This window comes from Phaethon lepturus, unplaced genomic scaffold, assembly GCF_000687285.1.
Source record: "Phaethon lepturus isolate BGI_N335 unplaced genomic scaffold, ASM68728v1 scaffold4096, whole genome shotgun sequence".
NCBI lineage: Eukaryota > Metazoa > Chordata > Aves > Phaethontiformes > Phaethontidae > Phaethon > Phaethon lepturus.
Window position 1 is genome coordinate 24,785 of NW_010548143.1, and position 20,641 is coordinate 45,425.

The 20,641-nt window shown below is 37.0% G+C and overlaps 2 protein-coding genes across 3 annotated transcripts in view; one reads left to right on the plus strand and one right to left on the minus strand.

Annotated features, from left to right (window-relative positions):
* Positions 1-20,641, plus strand: part of FBXL13 (F-box and leucine-rich repeat protein 13) — a gene marked incomplete at both ends in the record, with an annotated part of 74,377 nt that overhangs the window by 23,606 nt on the left and 30,130 nt on the right. Inside the window, 3 exons of the mRNA XM_010289863.1 lie at positions 11,487-11,539; positions 15,701-15,801; positions 19,201-19,330. Coding sequence (XP_010288165.1) covers positions 11,487-11,539; positions 15,701-15,801; positions 19,201-19,330 — 284 coding nt within the window. The remainder of the gene's footprint in view (positions 1-11,486; positions 11,540-15,700; positions 15,802-19,200; positions 19,331-20,641) is intronic.
* On the minus strand, positions 715-19,466 carry LRRC17 (leucine rich repeat containing 17). Of its 2 annotated transcripts, XM_010289862.1 has the most exons (5): positions 19,271-19,466; positions 14,856-14,984; positions 7,572-8,446; positions 3,486-3,641; positions 715-1,641 (listed from the first exon to the last, which is right to left on the minus strand). In XM_010289862.1, exons 3-5 carry the CDS (start codon positions 8,347-8,349, stop codon positions 1,238-1,240), a joined length of 1,338 nt encoding a protein of 445 aa, XP_010288164.1. In that variant the 5' UTR covers positions 8,350-8,446; positions 14,856-14,984; positions 19,271-19,466; the 3' UTR covers positions 715-1,237. The 2 variants fall into 2 exon arrangements, with proteins under 2 accessions (XP_010288164.1, XP_010288163.1); XM_010289861.1 differs by lacking the exon at positions 14,856-14,984 and having other exon boundaries at positions 19,271-19,437.

The window sequence follows — 20,641 nt, forward strand, 5'->3', positions numbered from 1 at the left end:
TCTTTAAGAGGCACTAGCTCTGCTAGTTCAATATTAACTGATGCAGAAATTAAAAACATAGAACTATTATGTAAAAGCTAAGAATAGTCATTCAGTAAAAACAGCTTTTTTGTAAAAGAACTTTTAGCCACTATATTATGTAGCAAGGAATTTTATGTTTCAAGATGTTGTCTACTTAGCTGGGGCATTTGTGTGGCTCTGTTTACCATAGTGTTAGAATAATCACAGTTTTTAATGAATGTATATTCACATAGACAGTTGTGTGATAAGGAGTTGCTATAATGTGCATTTTACAAATGAGCTGGGAGAAGGGTGGACTTTGAGAACGTCCCACACTTTTAGTGAGCACTCAAAAGCATACCTACCTTCAGTTTGGATGGGAACCAGTGTGTTGGATGCAGACCACAGCAGCCTTCATGAGGTTCTCTTCACCTAGAAGTGATGTCATGTAATGGGTCGAACTGATGTGGCAACCTAAAATGCTTCCTAGAAAGACTTCAGCTCTGCCTACTGCAAAATCCAAACAAGGCAAATATCAGCATGTGGAACTGGATCTTGGGAACCAACCATCTCTTGGCTACTCATGGTTTCAGGCAACTCAGGTACAGAAATGGCAGAGGCTGTTACTCACTCAAGGCTGAGAAGGAACACTGGTAAATCAGCAAGTAGAACCCAGCTTCTGTGTTTGCGTCCTCATCAGTGTAACAACTGCCATTTCTGTTTTTCTAGAACTGTGTTTAAGGTTAGTCTTGAGTTTGATTTTTCATATATAATAAAACAACAGGAAGCTGATACAAAAATCTTAGAATTGTTTTCTGGGAATATTTCAGGAAACTGATAGATACAAGAACTGTCAATACATTCAAGAGAAATGTGTCTTGGTCACAATCCTGCAGCAAGCTCAGTGTCAACACATAAGCTGTGTTCATACATAAGACAGCTCCTCCCCACCACATTATGTACATTTGTGTCTATCGATTTCTACTGTATAGTTTCAAATATTTGCCAAAATATTTCACAAGAGTGTCCAAAACAAATTGTCAGAAACAATTACTTGATGAAGGATGTTGTATAACTAATGCCATTCTATAATTATTAACTGCAATAAACAGAAATCTTTGTAGGCAGATAGTCCTACAAGCAATCAATATCATTAACAAAAAAATGTAAACAGCATGTTTTTCTTTGTCAGAGTATCAAATATTTGAATGTACTTAAAAAAAGGGGGATTCCCTTATTAGCCTATCACAGTGACTATTACACCGTGCTTCTTTACTGTTTGAACTGTTTGTTCTTTGTGTCGTTCCCATTCCTCATCATCTTTGTCCAGATCAAAAGTTTCTGGATAAATGGGCAGCTTGTCTTTTGGGCACTCCTCGTAATAACTTCGAACATATTTTCCAACAGACCATCCTTTGTATTCCTCAGGCATTTTGCATTCTAGGCCATTGTAGTGAACGTTGTAGTGATGCTTCAACCAGTAGAAAAGATAATGAATGTTGTAATCACATCTCCAAGGATTCTCTCTCAGCCACAGTATTTTCAGAAAATAAAGATCTTCCAGTACTCCGTATTCAAAATTCTGCAAGCTGTTGTTTGATAAATCCAACTCCTCTAAGTTATTGAGGCCTGAGAAAGCAGCTGGTCAATAGAAAAATAGTTATTGGTACCTTATAAAGATAAGTTAGAAAAAACCATGCATATCTGCAACAGGAAAAACATTTTGATAATTATTCATTTATAAATCTTTTTTTGCTAAAGGCTACAAAAAAGACTTTTCAAACATTCAACTTTAAAATATGGCTTGTGCTTTGAGAAGTGACATACTGTATAAATGTATTGACATAAGGGGAGTTGTACTGCTGGTAAAGTTATAAAACACTTAATGAGCATGCATGAGTGTAGAACAGGGACAGTGAAGGTGAATGAATACTTGATTTGCTCATAGAAGTCTACTGTTATTGCCGTGATACAGAAGTAGAAATATGGAAACTGATTATCTATAAGTGTGCAGGGATAGTAGTTTTTGTATGTATGTATGTATTTGTGTGTGTATAGAACCTTTCAATTAATATTTTAAGAAATGGAAGATAATAAACATGGGGCTTCATAATAATTCTTCTGAGTCACATTTCAGAGAGCAGTTCATACTTTTTGCAAGTATACTGTATCATTTAGTGGCAGAAGTCTTAATTTAAATAAATTGACTATGTCTAATGCTGAACCTCATAAGTACCATTTTACTGATATTATCACTTTCTACTGCTGTTTAACTTCCAAAATGCTCTCTTTTTGCTTCGTACTTTCTACCTCTCTCTCTCCTGGTGTCTGCTTTAATAATTAAAATCTGAATACACATAGGCTATAAGCAAATTGCCAACAAGGACACTTGAGTTCTAATGATATATAACTTAAGAGCAATTATATGTAGTGATTTTTATCCTAAAAGAGTTTAAATCCTTTTGGTGTGTCTCTTGCTTTATTGTCCAATATAATTTAAAAACAGTGTTGCGGTTTAACCCCAGCGAGCAACTAAGCACCACGCAGCTCTCATCCCCACAGTGGGGGAGAGAGTCAGAGAAGTGAGAAAACTCGTGGGTTGGAATAAAGGGTGTTTAATAGGGAAAGCAAAAGCCGTGCACGCAAGCAGAGCAGAAGGAATCCGTTCACCACTTCCCATGGGCTGGCAGGTGTTCAGCCATCTCTGCATCATGTGTAATGGTTACTTGGGAAGACAGATGCCATCACTCCAAATGTCCCCACACCCCCTCCTTCTTCTTTGCCCCAACTATATATACTGGGCATGATGTCATATGGTAGGGAATATCCCTGTGGCCAGCCTGGGTCAGCTGTCCCGGCTGTGTCCCCTCCCAGATCCCTGTGCACCCCCCGTCTTCTCACTGGCAGCCCAGCACGAGAAGCTGGACAGCCCTTGACTGCTCAGCAACAACTCAAAACATCAGTACATTACAAACATTACTTTCATCCCAAATCCAAAACACAGCCTCACACAGGCTTCTATGAAGAAAATTAACTATCCCAGCTGAAACCAGGACAATCAGCCTTGTTATATTTGGGGGTTGGACTACATGACCTTTAAAGGTCTCTTCCAAGTCAAACTATTCTATGATTCTATAGGGCAAGTTTTCTTAGATTTGGCAAATATATTTAAAAAATGATTCAACTATTTAGTGTCATTTAGTGTTTTGGGAAATGATTAGCCTTCAGTCTGCAGAATTAAATTTTTGCACTTGGTTGGTTTAGTAGTAAGAAAGGGCAGCTGAAATCAGCCTCTTTTCATTGACTTCCATGATGAATACATTTCAGTGCAACCTTTATGAATTGAGTGGTACAAAAGGTAAAACTGGAACCTACTTCTAGATTTTTAAATCCTTTCCCCCACACATTTAGATCTGATAGGACATTATCAAAGTTTATAGTTAATAAAACACAAATCAATTTTTAATGAATAAAATTTCTCTTACCAGGATCAATGTAAGCTATTCCATTACTGTTTAGGTTTAATATCTTCAGTTCACTGACATCTTCAAACTCCTTGGCTCGTAGTTGTCTAATTTTGTTGTTGGACAAATCAAGTTTAACTATATCTGGAGGTATGTTACCTGGAACTTTCTTTAAATCTTAAAAAATGAAAAAGACTTGTGTTAGCTTTAGATTATTCTTGCTGCTTAGGTATCACAGTTGCATACCAAACAGAGTTTTGTCCATCTAGCATTATTTCTTGTTTTCTTTCCCTTTTATCCTTACTACTAGTGTCAACATGTTTTTTCAACTTCTGAATTTCATTCCTTTGTTCACTTGTATTCTTTACATTTCATGTGAAAATAGCTGTCTGCATTAGTGCTCATAGTAAAGCCTCTTTCTATATATTTTTAAAATATTTTCATTTTAATAGAACTGTACTATTCATTTGCATAGGGTTAGGGCAGGTAGTGAAGGTACTATACTAATAAAAACTGTGTGTGAATGGCTTGATCATCTAAAGAAAAGAAAACAGAGTAGCTATATAAAAAAATGTTCATTAGTATGTGAACATTTTCCGTAATCAAATTACAGTGTGCTGTCTTACATCCTTTGTTCTGTGTGGCCAAAGGGTAAAATATTCTAAATTAAAATTGCAAGTTGTTATAGTATTTATAGTAATATATATAGTTATAGTTCTGTAGTTACAATTATGTAGTGTTTTAGTAATGCTAAGACTATATATTTGTTACAATACTTACAGTTATTATATGTCCAGGCAGCATAATGGCATTCTGTCTATCTACTTCTCTATCCTACTAGTATCATTGGCATTACCTAAGTAGCCAAGCATCTCCTGGTCATCTGTGTACGTATCCTTACAATGTTCCTTGCAAAAGAGTTACAGAAAGAATAGCTTCTAGTCCAGTAGTAAGGGCACATTCTTGGGAAGTGCAAACGGTGGTTTGAATCCTCTTGGGATAAAGTTAATAAACCTCATCTCCAGGATTACGTTTCCTCAATGAGTGTTCTAATCCTGGTCTCTTATTACAAGAAAATGAGCGGTATCTCTTGTTTGACCATCTGGTGTTGTTTGACCATTTAGTGTTGGCCTCTTCTCCCAAGTAACTAGTGATAGAACAAGAGGAAATGGCTTCAAGTTGCGCCAGGGGAGGTTTAGATTGGATATTAGGAAAAATTTCTTCACTGAGAGGGTGGTCAGGTATTGGAACAGGCTGCCCAGGGAGGTGGTGGAGTCGCCATCTCTGGAAGTGTTCAAGAAATGTGTGGATGTGGCGCTTTAGGACATGGTCTAGGGGACATGGTGGCGCTGGATTAATGGTTGGACTTGATGATCTTGAAGGTCCTTTCCAACCTAGTGTTTCTGTGATTCTGTGATTCTGTGATCTTTGAATGAAAGCAAGTGGTTTCTGGTTCTGTGCTGAAATCTGTGTTGTCTGTACTTCTGGAGTTCTGAGGATGTCTAATACATCAGGTATTCTCGAGACTAAAGCAACAGATCAGAGTCTTCCTGCCTTGTATCTGATTTTGAGCAGGACTTTGGTATTATAAATACATAAATATTATAACTATTCCAGCCTGCTCTGGTTGGAGTGCTTCCTGCTTGTGCAGATGTCAAAGTTTCAGAGCCTGTTTATCACCAAATGAATGCAAATAATGCTTGAATTTAGAGTCTTGGAGAGTTTGGCTAGTACTAGAAAGATTTTTTCAACTGCTTTTGCAAATACAGGGTTTTTTGTGGAAAAGCAAACAGAAGTTACTTTTGGTAAAACAGAATCAAGGACATAGGACACTTTCATTCTGAAGTACTGGAAGATCTGGCGTATCACTGGTCTGATGAGATATAAATAAGTTCTTCAAAAAGGAGAACATACACATGGTTATATGTATTTTTAAGATGTTTCTTTTGTGAGCTTTCTGACATCAACTGAAAGCTGCTGACCTGTTGTCATATCTCCTTAGAGATACATTGTACTGGTATACTGCTTGTCACTCAGTCCTCTCCATTGTAAAGGAATAATGGATTGCAGCTTTTCATGTCATCTTACTGCGTTGGCAAATGATGCACCTTTTTTCCTACTCTGAAATCTTGTCCATGTGGATTTGGAGAAATTTTTGTGTTTTCCCAGGATTTTGGGTGCATTATGCTCCTATTTCTGATGAAAATTCCAATCAAATTGTGCATCTGCTGCACAGTAATCGTATGCAAAGACAGTAAGTACAATGCTTTCATCAAAGATTACCATATGTTCAGAAATCCCAAATGTCCATGGGATATCTGCATCCAGCTGTCGAGCATATGCACAGTAGATCTGATACTTGCTAAAAAATATTGAACATACTCAATGTGTCCATGCTAGACATTCAGGAAGTCCTGGACTGATATACTTAGTTCTTGACCTGAAGGAAGGAGTCCCTGTACATGCTAGTACACTCATGCGGAGCTTGAAGTAACTTTATTCCTTCATTATAAGTACTAAAAACAGTAAACCATTTTTTAAAAATGCCATAAAAGCCTGTGAAACTCCCATGAAGTGCAGACCACATTTAATGTTTCTATGAACTTAGAGGAAAAAGTAACATTTTTCTTACCAAAAGTTTTTGAATATATTCATATCAACTCATCTCTTTGATACCACTAAATGAGGAGAGCTGGAAAGTCAGTCTTTTCTTATATTAGGATTATAATATATGCCTGTTTTTTGTTCAGTAGCACAGTTTACTGGAAACATAAGGTAATAATGATATAATTAAGATACTATGAAGGATAGTTAAGATCCTATCTAGAGGGAATGGTAAGGTAGGTGAATATTAAGAAATTAATATATGTTAGCCAGGAAGAAGGAAGGAATTTAACAGGGTGGAAAAAAAGTAAAAACGTGGACCATTTTTTATGACATACACAATAGATAAACCATGTAATCAAATACTGAAATTGTTAATTCATTATATTTAGGTATTGTCTCCTTATACTGACTTCTGAGCTTGTTTCTGGCATTAAGGTCCAAGAATAAGGGCATACAGAGTTGTTACAGAAATTTAAGTCACTGTTAAAGCAAATAGAACTTTAGCAAACACATTGCAAGATACAAGTGGGCAAAATATACTGCAGTGATCTGGTATTGGAGGCTATGCTTCAAAAAAGTTGGGAAAAATTCATCCCAATCTTGGCTACTCCTAGTAATGCTTTTTATTTCAGATTTGTAATGATAAAGAATGACTCTATTCTGAATTGTTTTGTTGTTTCTTTGTTTCATCATGGGATAAAATATGGGAAATAAAGAGCACGAATAAATGTGCACGTTTGTGTTGATATATGACCCAGCTGGTTTACCCTTAAGGCTTAACTGTGGCTTTTAGGAGCCTGAGAAGGATTTAAGAATGGAATAGATCCAAGTGTCTGAAAAACATTTCTTGAAGGCCCTTCAACTTTGAAATGTGTGCTGGGTGCTGGGAGGAAGAACAAGAGAGGAGGTATTTCTTTATGAACAAACCCATACAATTTCTTCCCTTAGTAGAAGAAATCTTGCACAGACAGTGTGAGGATGCAAGGGCTCTCCTTTGCAAGCAGGATCCTTTGGGCATTGTGAGCACAGCTGGCTGCTCCAGTCCTGCTTCACAGCTTGCTTCTGTCCAAAGTTGTTGCTATCTTTGTGCTTGTACACCGGAAAGAAGAAAAGACACTCTGTGCTTTTCTCTATCAGTACAACAATTTCAGCACAGCTGTAATTTGACTCATTAGTATGTTTATAGTTGTGAAATCGGAGCAGTGAGGTGCTCATCCTTCAGTAACTTAAGTATATGCTTCATTTTATTCCTGTTGATTTTTCTTGGGTATCTTATACTAGACCACTAAAGAATATCTGTGGAATTGGGGCTGCAGAGTAGGGGTAAAATGAAGAAAGAATTCCTCCTTGTTCCTTGTAGTTACGAGGGAAAGACAATTAACAGTATTAGTTAAATCAAGTAAGGCGAGTACTAGTACTATATTTATTTGATGTGAATAAATGTAGTAAGGGAGCAAAAATATTAAAATCATTAATTCAGTTCTAAGAACAGATACAAACCTTTTCTTTTGCAATTCAGCGTTGGTACAGGAAACACATACATGTGGCACAAAGAGGAATCAAGTTCTGGTTTGACAGCTTCAGGCTTCTCCCGTTTTATGTTTTGGGGGTCCTGCCTGTCCTCTTCACTACATAGCTGTTCAGCTTTTATTTGCTTTAGCTTTTGATTTTTCAGTTCTATTGGGTGCACACACTTGGCATAATTTCCCAAATTCCTGTTTGTTGGAACCTGTAGCATTGTAACAAGAGTTTCTAGTTCACAGTTGCAATGCCAGGGATTATCATAAAGACGTAGGTAGTTTAGACTGGGTGTATAAATAAAAATCTCCTCGGATAAACTCTTAATTTGGTTATGCTGAAGTAAGAGTGTGGTAAGTTTATTCAAACCATAAAAAGCCTCGCTCTCAATTTTTGTTATATCATTCTGTTGTAAATCCAGACTTTTCAGTACTTTATACTTGGAAAACATGTTATTCTTCAATTTACGAATCCTGTTTCTTGCAAGTAGCATGTGTTTTAAATCCTCTGGCCAGTCAGGTGCCACAAAAATTAATTTTCTTTCCTGACAATCTAGATATTTCTCATGAAGGTAAGTATATATATCACATGGTAGGCCTTGGACATTGCGCTTAACAGTGCTAGATGCTTTCCTTAAGATGTTTTCCCTTTCATTGTTTCTCAAACTCCTATTCCTTGTCTTCCTACAGTCAGATGCTTTACAAAGAAGAAGTAGTAGTATAATAGTAACTACTTGCATCCTGACATTCAGCTGGCCCATTTATTTCCCGTGACAAGAGGAACAAGTTGAAATTTTTGGATAGTCTTAATCAGTGTTGTACAGATCTGGGGAGTCACAGCTGGGGTATGTGGGATCCCTGTGTTGGAAGAAAAGTGAAACATTAGAACAAATGAAACAGGCGTTTTCATGGAGGCTTTTACATAATATGCAGCATTCAGTCAAGTACTCAATCATCACACTGCCTGGAGCTTCACAAATACTTAGAAGATTTAATGTCCTATCTCTTTTTTTCTTGGTTTTACTGTCTCTGCTCTACTGTCATTCATTTTGATTAAATGTGGGAAACTACATGGACCAATTTCTAAATGATCTTTGTTAGAAGATTCTCACGTATTCAGGAAAATGGCATCAGGCTGAAGCTTCTTCCTATTTAAGTTCATCTTGGAAGATGTGCTTGAAAGAGGAGCTTGAAGCCGATACTTTCCAGCTTTCTGCGTGTTGATCCACTGGAACACACACGGAGCCAGACCCGGGAAAGCCATCCAGTGCCTATCAACCCCCCAGTTTTAGACTGTGCTCAAGTGTGGGCTTGTTACCAGGTTGAGCCCAAATTTGTCATAACTAGCTCTGCTACTACCAAGTGTCTCTCGTGCCCCACGTCAGGTAGACAAAGTTGGCTGGACTGCACTGAGAAGGACCCCAAAATAATCTTTTGCGAGAGCCTATGAGCCTATGTGTCATCTGAGCGTAGGCAGAATGCAAAGGGAACTGGCAGGTCCTGCCTGCGGCCTGCTGCAAACCCCCGAAGGCAGAGTGCAGGGGGGTAAGCCAGGAGCTTTGGCCTTTCCAAGAAAGCCAGACACAATCATTAGGAATTATTATTATGGGAAGACAAGGACTGCTCCCTGCAACCATGTCCAAAATTGCCTCAGTATTTTAAGTAATTTTTTGGTGTTATGTTCCTTCCTGAATTTCCTGTAGTACTCCTGTGCACTGCCCTTCTCCTTCATTTCCAGTGAAGTCTGGTCAGAAGGTTTTGTTTCCTTAGACACATTTTAACCCCTCAGGTTTTTGTATTTTCTAACTTCTTTCCATCTTACAAATTTCCTACTTTTGCTAGTCAGCACCATTCCCTCTGAAACCTTTTTTTTTTAATTCTTCACTGGCTTAACTACTTAGTTTTTCTCTGTGACTGTGCATCTTTGTGTTATGCACAGATATATCATATATCATCTATCATCTATCATCTATCATATATCTTCTTGACTTTAGCACCTGGGAAGGTATTGAATCCCAATCTTGCAAGCAGATCATTGCACCAGTCTTCTGTTCTAAAACACCATGGTTTTGGGCTCAAAAATCTTGTTTTTATCTGTAGGAAAGGTGATGCAATAAATCAACTAATATCAGGTAAAATTCTTTGGAAACAAAGAAATTTCTCATTTTTAAACACATTGGTAGATCAGTTTAAACCACATCTCAGCTGTAGGGTGTTCTCAGTATTTGTGCAGTTCTTACTCATTAGACAGATGGGGCGGTCCTGTCTACACATGCTACTGCATCCCTCTAATCCATGTGGCCACTTCTTAATATTACCTTTAAAAGCCCATTAATTGGTTTCTCCGTTCCTGTAGTTGCCAGTTGTCTACCTGCATTCAGATTCTGTTAGTTCACAGTGTGAAGGAGTGTTTGCACTGATGACTTTATCCCTTACATGAAAAATGAAATTTCGTTTGTTACTTTTTGGCAGCTATGTGCTAGTCAGTGTAAATTGATTATGTGTTTTAATAACTTGCATCATAACTGGGATCTTCTGTGTTGTTTTGAACTGTTCACCATTCTGGTAATGTGCTAGCTCATTCTATCCAGGAGAGCTCAGAAATACAAAAAGAACTTGGGGGAGGAAATGTAATAAATAATTATGGAAATATCCTTTCCTCTTCCTTTCCATCTCCTGGGTCTGAGCTGGAATTTTTTACTAGTATTACATTCTGCCTGCTAACTACATTATACTCAGCTATAACACCAAAATGAGCAGCTGCTTTCAGTAGCGTGTACAGGTTCACATGTAAAATTATAACTGTGTCTCATTTTAGTGCTAGGACAAAAACGTGTAAGAGGTATGTCCTTTCTGTGGCTTAGAAGCCTTAAGGATGATTTTCAATGTGTAGGTTCTTTTGAGTTGTGCAATCCCTCTCAGTATTGTCCTACTCTTCAAAAAGGCACTGTTAGACTTTATTACAGGATATCAGTGAAGGCACAGTCCCCGCAGAAAAGAATATACAGATCTGTTGTACTAACGCTTGATTGCAACTGAAAACATGTATTTGGCTTACCGTGTGAAAATGTGTTCTTAAAGATCTAAACCATATTTTTCTTTTTATAAACCCTTCATACTGCGTTTTCCATATTAGGTATCTGTATCAGGCTTTTTTTTTTTTTTAATTTCAGTTTAGACAGATCAGTTATTTTTGAAGATTAGATTAAGGCAAAAAGTATTACTATGTTTAACAGGAGTTTTTGCATCTTTACTTTGGAGGATAGACTCAAAATTTGGCAGAAGAGTGGCTGAAGGGATGTGTAAGTGTTGTTTCTAGTGTCAGACATCTCTCATTATTTTGTTAGAATTGCAACAATCTCTGCAAATAGGAGTTTCTAAAAATAATAGATTATACACACACAGAAGAGACTGTCTCAGGCAGCTAAATCCTCTGAAATACCTGCAGAAGATAAGCAAGACTTTTCCTACAATTGGTCTGATTGCTGCACCTCTGTCTTCAGAGGGAAAAAATATTCATGTATATAATTAAGATACTGGTGTCATAATATATGGGTGGGAGGGGCAGATAAATGTGTGGAAAACTTAATTCTGGCACTTCCTAGCACCAAATTGCTTAATTAGGTAGCTTGCTAGTCCTTTGGTAACGTAAGACTGAAGCCAGCCATTAGTTGATGGAGCCTAAGAAGAGACATTTCTTCAGGACAGCTTACTCCGGCTTTGTATCCTACTTTTGGTTTTTTGTGCTTTCTTCTCAGTAATCTGCTGTGCCCACGGTTTCAGGGAGGATAGTGGCCTAGATGGACTGAATCTGTAATAGGAATTCTGACAGTTGTGTCGTACACTGAGAATTTGAACTGTTCACCTTTAATATGACATTTTTTATTTTTATTTTTAGGTGAATGTCATAATTTGCAAGACTTAAATCTCTCTGAATGCCAGGGATTAAATGTAAGTATTACAAATCTTTTCTGCAAACTTTAATTTATACCAAGGGAGATTTTGTAAAGTACTGTGGTTATTTGGGTACACAACTCTTCCCCATAAAAAGTAGAGACTTGTGTTCTTAAGTACTTTGAAAATGGAATTTAGGAGATGCAGAGATACTTAGTCTCAATTAATCTTAATAAACAGGCTTCAAAACTTTACCAGTCTGGGGGAGGGGTTTTTTGTTATTTTAAGTTTGGAGTTGACAACAACAATACATTTTAATTCTGTATTGTTTCCAAGTTCCTTTATTCCTTCATTCAGCAGCATACTTGGGCTCTAAAAAGGTCTCACTAAATTTCTTGGTATTTGTGAAAGCCTTCATTTGAAAGGTGTCTAAGTATGCAATCACTGTTACATATTTGGCCATTCTTTTTCCTTTAACATTTTCAGTTTTGTCTTGTGACCATTAGTTCTCTGTAATGTTTTTTTATTGATCTTCTCTGATGGAAAAACAATGTTTGACTCTGCTTTAATTAATAATTTCTTAGAAATGACACTGATATGTGCAAATTTTTCTAATAATAAAATCAATCAAAAAATAAAATAAATATTTTTTTAGAAATTATGGTTCATAATAGATTCATATAATGTATGCACCCATTTATATGCTATTTATAGTGTTAAGTATATAAACAGATAATTTAGTATAGTTTAGTTGTCTTTGGAGTGAAGCGTATGTCCAAGGGTTTAGCCCAAAAACATGCCGATATATACACACAGGTTTTAAAAATTACCATGGATAAACTATAGCTCATGAGCTTCATACAAAAATGGCATATGATGGTTGAGTTAGAGAGGCAAGAGCTGCAGAAGAATTATGAGGTTCTAATTTATAATACTCTGGTTTGGTTCTGCTTTACATATATCTTCATGTCTGTCCTATGTTGATGTTAGCTTTATTGCTAAATATCTTGTTCTCACCATTTTCACAGATTATAACATTTCCTTTAGTACACCAGGTACAAGGAAGGGGTAAAGATATAGTATATTAGGAAGCTCTTTGCGTAACACTGTAGAATCGTCTTGTTATATAATTACAGTATAATGTGTAGAGGTTGTCTGCTTCTCAAGGATCATGTTGGTTGTAGGTTCCTGCATGAAGGCAGTAAGTCAAAGAGGGCCAGGGCTTGCCAAACTGTAAAGACTCAAACACTGTTTCATAACCGTCTGTTCTGTCTGGTTGTCAGCATGCTTGCTAATACACATTTGGTACGTACCAGCAAGAACATTCCTAGGTGATGGCAGGGCCTGGTTCATGGGATAGTAGGGACTTGCTGATTACACTCTTGCCAATGCAGCCTAGTATGCAGTTGGCCACCTTTTTCAGAAGGACACGCTGTTGACATACTTTGAAGTTATTATTGACCGGGACTCTCAGGTCAGTGTGTTTGATAGATGCTTTCTGTCCAGTGTCTAGACTGTACTGATGCGTGGAGTTATTCATTCCCAGATGCAGGACTTTGCATTTGCCTTTGTTGAACTTCATGAGGTGTCTGTCAGCCCATTTTTTCCAGACTAAATCTCTGTGAAGAGCAGTTCTAGTCTCGTCTATTGACTCTCCCCCCAGTTTGGATGAATTTGTGAATTGGCTAAGAATGTACTCTGTTCCTGTCATCCAAACCATTTATAAAGACACTTAACAGTACTGGCCTGCATATTGAACTTTGCGGGTTACCAGTTTCCATAAGGTGCCAATGTGACTTAGCATCATTGGTGACAACCCTCTGGTCTGGCAGTCTGGACAAATTTTCACTCACCTTGAAGTCCACTTATCCAGCCTTTATGTTACCAATTTGGCTATAAAGGATACTGTGGCCTGTGTTGAAGACCTTGCTGAAGTCAAAACACACAACAGCTGCTTGTCTCCCCTTATTCATAGATCTAGTAATTTCATCATAGAAAGCGATCGCCTTAGTGAGGAGTGCTTTGCCCTTGGTAAATCATGCTGGCTTTTGGCTATCATTTTTTTAATCCTTCATGTGCTTGGACAGGACTTCAAGGAGGATTTGCTACATAGCCTTCCTAAGGTGGGGCTGACTGGCCTGTAGTTTCCTGGATTCTCATTCTTCCATTTCCTGAAAATAGATGTGACATTTCCTATCTTCCAGTCATCAGGAATCTCCTCTGATTGCCATGACCTTTCAAAAATGAGTGAGGTCTCCCAGTGACAGGAGCCAGCTTTCTTAGTATTCTTGGATGCATCCTGTCTCGTCCCATTTCCTCAGGTGCTCCCTGACATGGTCTTTTTCTACCATGGGTATTGCTTCACTCCCACAGACTCTGCTAGTAGGCTCCTGGGAGGCACCAGGGAAGCCTTAAGACAAGCCTTAGCAGGAAAAGCTGAGGCAAAAAAGTCATTGAGTACCTTGGCCTTGAAGATCAACCAGCTCACCTAGGCCCCTTTGCCCTCCAGGGCTGTCACCATGAGATCCTTGTTAAGCAGATCCCTAAACAAGCCAAAATCTGCTCTCAAGTTCAGGTTTTTTCTTCTAAAATTTGTCCAATTTTCTTCTCTCGGGATTTTAAACTCCTCATTTTCATGGTTGCAGTAACCAAAGGCACTCTAGTTTTTCACATCTTTGACCAGTTTTTCCTTGTTTGTGAAACAAGTCCAGAAGAACATGTTCCCTAGACCACTCATCAGTCACCTGGATCAAGAAATTGTCTTCAACACAATCTAGAAGTCTCCTGTTTTGTGCCCAACCATATTGTTCTTCCAGCAGATATCAGAGTGCTTAAAGTCTCTCATGAGTAATTGTAAGGCTTCCTTCAGCTGCCCAAAGAAGGTTTCATCTATCTTCTTTTCTTGATCAAGCAGTCTGTAGCAGATAACTACCACGATGTAATCATCATAGGTCTACCCTCTAATCCTTACAAATAAGCTCTTGACTGACTTGTCACCCATTCCAATGCAAAGCTCCATGCACTTAGGCATAACTTTGCGTAGAGTGCAACCTGTCCTCACCTTCCTGGGCTGTCATTCCTAAATATTTTGTAACCATTCATTGCAGCCCTCCAGTTCTGTGTGCTGCCCCTTTGCATCTGTGAAATCCCAATGAAATCATAGCTCTGCACTTGTGCGTGGACTTTGATCCGTACTGATTGATTCCCACACTACAAGTGTTTGCGTTCAGACACTTGAGATGGACCCCTGGTTGTGCTGCTTTCACATGGAAGGTTTCAGAGTTTTCCCCATCATGCTATCCCTCTAGTGCTTCCTCACCACTCCCTATGCCTTCAGCTCTCTTCAGGTTATGGTTATCTTCTATCAGCATACCTATTTTTACTGATATCACCTCTCTCAAATCCTTTGTTGCATGAATGTATTTCAAAGGCACAAACCATCCTCTTTAAAGTTGATTGGTATTGAATTTCCAGCTATCTTGATGGACCTTTTGCCTGATAACTGAAATAGTAGAAAGGTGACCACAACAGGGCAAAAGATACGCACTCAACTATTACATTTCCATGTATAAGTGCCAATTTTTTTACTTTCTATTATATTGACATTTATTGTGAAACATTCTTCATACTAGATAATTTGTTCCCATTATATTCTAATGGAATGATATGTAGAACAATACAGGTAGTACCACTTTTGCAGGTCAATAAAACATGGAAACCTTGTAATTACTCAAATCTAATGTTCCACCTAGAGGACAGAACTAAACAGGAAGCATTTTGTAAATGATATTACTGGTTAGAGAAGTGTAACAGAGTTTATGGATAAAATTCACCAGTGGTTTTAGATACTGGGGTTGGCTAACAAGAATGTTGGTTTAGCGAAATATGTAAACATGTGCTAACCTTCGATCATGTGAAAAGTCCCCTGTGCTCTGTTAGGACTGTGTAGTGTATTGTTTCCTTGAATTGGAATGTTAAAATTACCATACTTCAAGTGAGTATCAGTAGCGTCATGTGTCTCTCAGTATTCTACTTTGAGGCTTCCAAAGAAAATAGCTGTGATGTATAAAAAATACTATTATGATTTAAAGATACTCATTAATGTTTTCCCTTGTTACTCTGCATGAAAATGTAAGATAAATTAATACAAATGTAATTTTAATATACTTCTAGGTATATAGTAATATAATAATAATAAAATAATATTTTGTTATTCAGGATGAATCGATGAGACTCATATCAGAAGGTTGCAGAGCTCTTCTCTATTTAAATCTGTCATATACAGATATTACTAATGGAACACTACGGCTATTGTCAAGGTAAAATTAAACAGAAATACAAAAGTGTGCTTGTTTTAATCTTGCAGGAAACTTAGAGGCATATGTAGTAGAAATACTCTTTTTGAGTGATTTACAAGATTCTGTCTGCTATACAAAATGAAAAACTTGCCCCATACATTTGATTTAGGTAGCAGTTCTTTTCTCTTTTTAGTGTAATTAAAATCATATGCTAAATTACTCTATGTATTTCACAGAGTTTTACAGAAACTTTCAAAAGAACATGCCAGCCAAATATTTCTTGGGCATGTTCAGTTACTCATGATGACGCAAGAAGTTTGCCAGATAGAAATGTTCTTAAAAATTTATTTTTGCAAGAGAGGATTGTGGATAGGTGTGTTGTGTGAGCCAAGGCCTTGCGTGACAACTGCAAAAGAAAGAGTTATTAGTATTTAGTCTTACCAACTCTTATTTGTAAGATCAGTGAGCTGAAGGCAGAGAATTTACATTCTTACGGAGGTCTGTTTTAGATGTATCCCTACATGAGACCTGAAGTCTGCCTGGTAGGTAGAATCACCGCATTAAAACTGCCATGAAGGAAAAGAGGTATGCTGGTCCATGATAGCAGCCATCACAAAGACATATATGGATTTGAAGATAGCTGTACATTGTTTCTCTTTCCTATGAGGAAAACTAATGTCTTCCTTTTAACAGCAGCCCTACAAAGTCCAGAAACATGTTTTTCTTTGGCATTTGCATAATACATTTTGACTTTTGTTTTTCTTAGTCTATAATGGCATATCCTCATATAACTAACATTTGTTTTGGCAAAGTTTTCCATGTAGTGCCTCCAATCTTACCACTCATCTCCTCATCAGTATTATTCTGATCATAATCTGTGTTTTCTCCATGTTGGCTGATATTCTGTCTTTTTAAAATTCCATATATTTATGTTGAAGTTTGGAACAGCTGTTCTATAGGTAATCTCAGCATATGTTATTCTGGCTACCTGAGCATGCTGTTGCCACTAAAAGTCAGAACCGTTCACTTCTTTTGATGTGTAAATAGCGCTTACCCAAGAAAAATTCTCCAGAGTAGGTGAAGCTTTCAATGCAATAAAATGTTTAAAACAAAAATTCTCCACTGACAAAATATATTTTGTGGTTAACTTGCACCTCATTAATAATTAATTTTCCCAGTCACACATGATGCTTCTGATTTAAAACCATAAGATACCACTGTTTTATTGACAATTTTTGGACAAAAAGTAAAACTCATTGTTTCTGAGATTATGGGTATGTACAAAATGTTGCTGTCCTGTGAAGATTTTGATAGCAGACAAATTTCATAAATATTTCACATGCCATCTCAGAAGCATTAGCTCACCACAGGTCCTGTGTAATAAAATAACTAATACAAAGTTCTTAGAGGTGGCAGTGTTGCATTTCATATACTGCATGTGAAGTTTGCTGTTGTGTATCAGATGCCTGTTATTGGAATGAGGAACAAGTGAAGTGTAGTCTGAGTGTGCTCTGAACTATTTGCTCTTTTTTGATTCTCTCTTACTGTTCCATACAAGCATTTTAACCTTCGTTTTACACAACGTGAATCATCAGCCACAATTTCCCTCTGAAAAGTTCCGTTGCATGTGGTAGACATGAATATCGTCTATCAGGAGTAAGTGTCAGAAGGTGATTTTCTCAGATTGCTTTAAAGCAATGATCCTGAGATTGCTAATGCCAAAATTAATTGAAAAAACAGTCTGACAGGATCCCTGCAGAATTTAGCTGTAACACAAAACAAAGATTTTTAGTAGTCTGTGTGCTCAAGCTTAAGTTTTAAGAAAGCTGTCACTTTAAAAATGGCAGAAGGTGCCATGTGTTAAAATTCCCAGATCATAAAAATGGGTCATATGACCTGTACAGAAAATCAGTGTCTCTTCAAGAGTATTGGAAGGTTTTGTTCAGTCTTCAAAATACACTAACAAAGGCTTCCCTGTGTTTTAAATTGTGCAACCTTATAGCAACATACACTTTGAAGAGACTCAGAACTGCCGGAGTATAAAAGCCAGTCTCAATACATTATCTGTTTTGTCAGATAAGTTTGGAAGTGCACTCTCGCTGAGTTTGATTTTCCCCACTCGTTTCTGTGGAGTATGTCACTAAAATAAAAAAAGTGCTTATGCTTCTACAAAGAAAGTTACTTATATTTCTGTATTTAATATGAATTAAATGTTTCCATTTAAAAAAAATGCACCACAAACACATGCCCTTATATACTAATATCTGGTTCTGATGCACGTTGTCTGTCTTTTTGTTTGTTTTTTTCATGAAATGCAATCTTCTATTTAATTTCTTAATATTTTTGTATTATCCTTTTTTTATGATAACTTTCCTTTCCAGCTTCCTGTCTTTTTTTTCTATTCAGTTTAAGTTAGCGTGTTTCCCCACTCTATATCGAAAGTATAAAGTCTGTTCCAAAAATGTATGCCACTCCTTAAGCACTCAGCTCCTCAGTGGGTGTTCCCATCTTTCTTCAAAATGCCTACTTTTGCTGACTTGCAGAACTGCCTGACTATATCCCTACAACTAAATGTCTACCAGAGCAGTGGGTCCTAATTCTAGGTTTTGATTTTCTCTATGCTTTCATTTGTGGTGCTTGTGGCAATTGTTATTTATTCCAGTTAGAAATGTAGTTCAGTAAAATGAATAGTTTTTAGTATGTTATAAACCAAAGCTGCAGATGGAAACTTAAATATATTCAGAGATAGATTCTTCCTTTTACAGAGTGCTGTTGATTAACATTTTCCACTTATACAGTTTGCTTGCTTTTGACTAATGTTTAGCATAAAGAAATGTTTTCCAAAAGAACGGATCAAAACCTAACATTGGGCAATTCCCTTTTGGATAATTCTCTTTTGTATCTCTTTCAATTTTTCAGAATCTTTTAATAGTACTCTTCTAAATAATTACATGACTTGAAAAGCTCTAACTGTACATTCATGCTTTTAACGTCCTTTGGTAGACTTCTGGTTTTCATTTCCAGCAGGCACTGCTTGTAAAATCAATGGCAAAGAGTGTCCAGAAAACTTATACTGAGAAGTCTATTAGCTTTCACAGTATGCACACAAAAATCCCAGCTAATTAAAAAAGTATGCTTTTGCAGTTATTTGAGATAAGTTTAAAATTATACTGTTTTCATATGGTGAGATATGTTGTATGATAGTGTTATTCCCCAGTAATTTGCAATACAAGCAGCAGAGGAGAAAGTGCAGCAGAAAAAGGAGACTTTGAAACTTCAGCAAGGAGATAATTCTATTTCATATAAAACATCTTTTCTTTACAGTAATTTTCAGAGCACTTACTTAAACTATCTTTTGATTCTGCAACACACCCTTGTAATAATTTGCTCTCTGTTTTGTTTTTTTTTTTTTTTGCAAAGCAGCTTCCCCAATTTACAGTATCTGAGTTTAGCTCACTGCAGAAAATTCACAGACAAAGGTTTACTGTACCTGGGCTCTGGAAAAGGCTGTCACAAGCTCATCTGTTTGGACCTTTCAGGTTGCATTCAGGTTTGTAGTTCACGTCTTTCTTTCATTCTGTGAAGAAGAGGATCCTTTGTATGACTGGCTGCATCCTGCATTCATGGTATACTGAAGTAGAACAAGCACTGCAGCAGACTTCCAGGGTTTTGAATTACATGACTACAGCTGTTTAAATTTTACTAAGGAATAATAGCACTATAGGTTTGGATCACTTCCAACAAACTGTCAGATACATAAACAGCTAGTACTTACTGCATAATGAGAACAAGGCTTGCTTTCTGTAGCCATAAATAGACTAATTTTATGTCACGATTTGTTAGGATTTTAAACCAGGAGCTTTGAAAATGCAGTTTTTACTAAGATATCAAAAAATTAAAAGCCACTCTGCACTCAAAAAAATGAATTTACATTTGATTTCCTGAGAAGGAAATTAATTAAAGAGTGAACTTTTGTTACTATTTTATAACGGTTTATTATATATAGATTGAAGTAGTATTTACAACTGCAATCTAAAAATAGTTAATGTTTTGGATTATTTTAGTCTCCTACTAAACTTCTAAAGAAAACCAAGGTTTTAGAATCTGGTACTATTTTAGAAAGTTTCAAATATATACTGTATCTTGAAACATACTTCAAAAGCAATATGAAATGCCAGACAGTAAGGCAATAAAAGTCTGCCAATGTTTTAGTAAAGACTCCCACATACATTTCTTTATACACTGAGAAGATTCTCCAAATTACAAAATACATGTAAAATGAGAACGAGATGGAGTCTGAGACGTACAACAGTTTAAATTTCCATCTAACAAAACCTTTTCAGAACCAAGGATGAAGGCAGATAGGGCAACAGTCTTGTTCTGACTGCTCTTTGCTGTGAGTGTTTCTTGTTCCTCAGAATCATGCTGAGACTATTGTGCGGTGACAGTGTGAAATTTGAAATGAGGGCTGAGGTTAGAGGAAAGTTAAGAACTACCTACCTCTGAGTTACTTTTTCAAAATGTCAGTAATTGGTTATTTTTTCCAAAAGCAACTTTCCTGCTTGTTCAGAAGAACAATCATGAGCTGTAAGGATCTGCCTCCAGAAAGCATGATCTAATAATAGTCAGAGAAAAGTGATCATCATTGAACTGGGAAAACCACAATCCTCCCCTTTCCAGAGGAAAGTGGGTTTGCTCACCAGTGTATTCGAGAGCTCTGAAAGGGATTCCACAGCTTCCTCCATTTTGGCTTTCCGCACAGTTCTGGAACAGCGCTTAATGATTATGACTGAGTACATAAGTAAACAGTTAAAACCAAAAAGAGCATCAAATTGCATCACTGTTGCAGAAAGCATTTTAA

Excerpts from the sequence above, each read along its gene's own strand:
- LRRC17 (XM_010289862.1), bottom strand. The coding sequence starts at position 8,349 with ATGGGCCAGCTGAATGTCAGGATGCAAGTAGTTACTATTATACTACTA. Across the intron at positions 3,642-7,571 it reads GCTGAATTGCAAAAGAAAAG|ATTTAAAGAAAGTTCCAGGT; the intron begins GTTTGTATCTGT and ends TCATTTTTTAAG. Across the intron at positions 1,642-3,485 it reads AATAGCTTACATTGATCCTG|CTGCTTTCTCAGGCCTCAAT; the intron begins GTAAGAGAAATT and ends TCTATTGACCAG.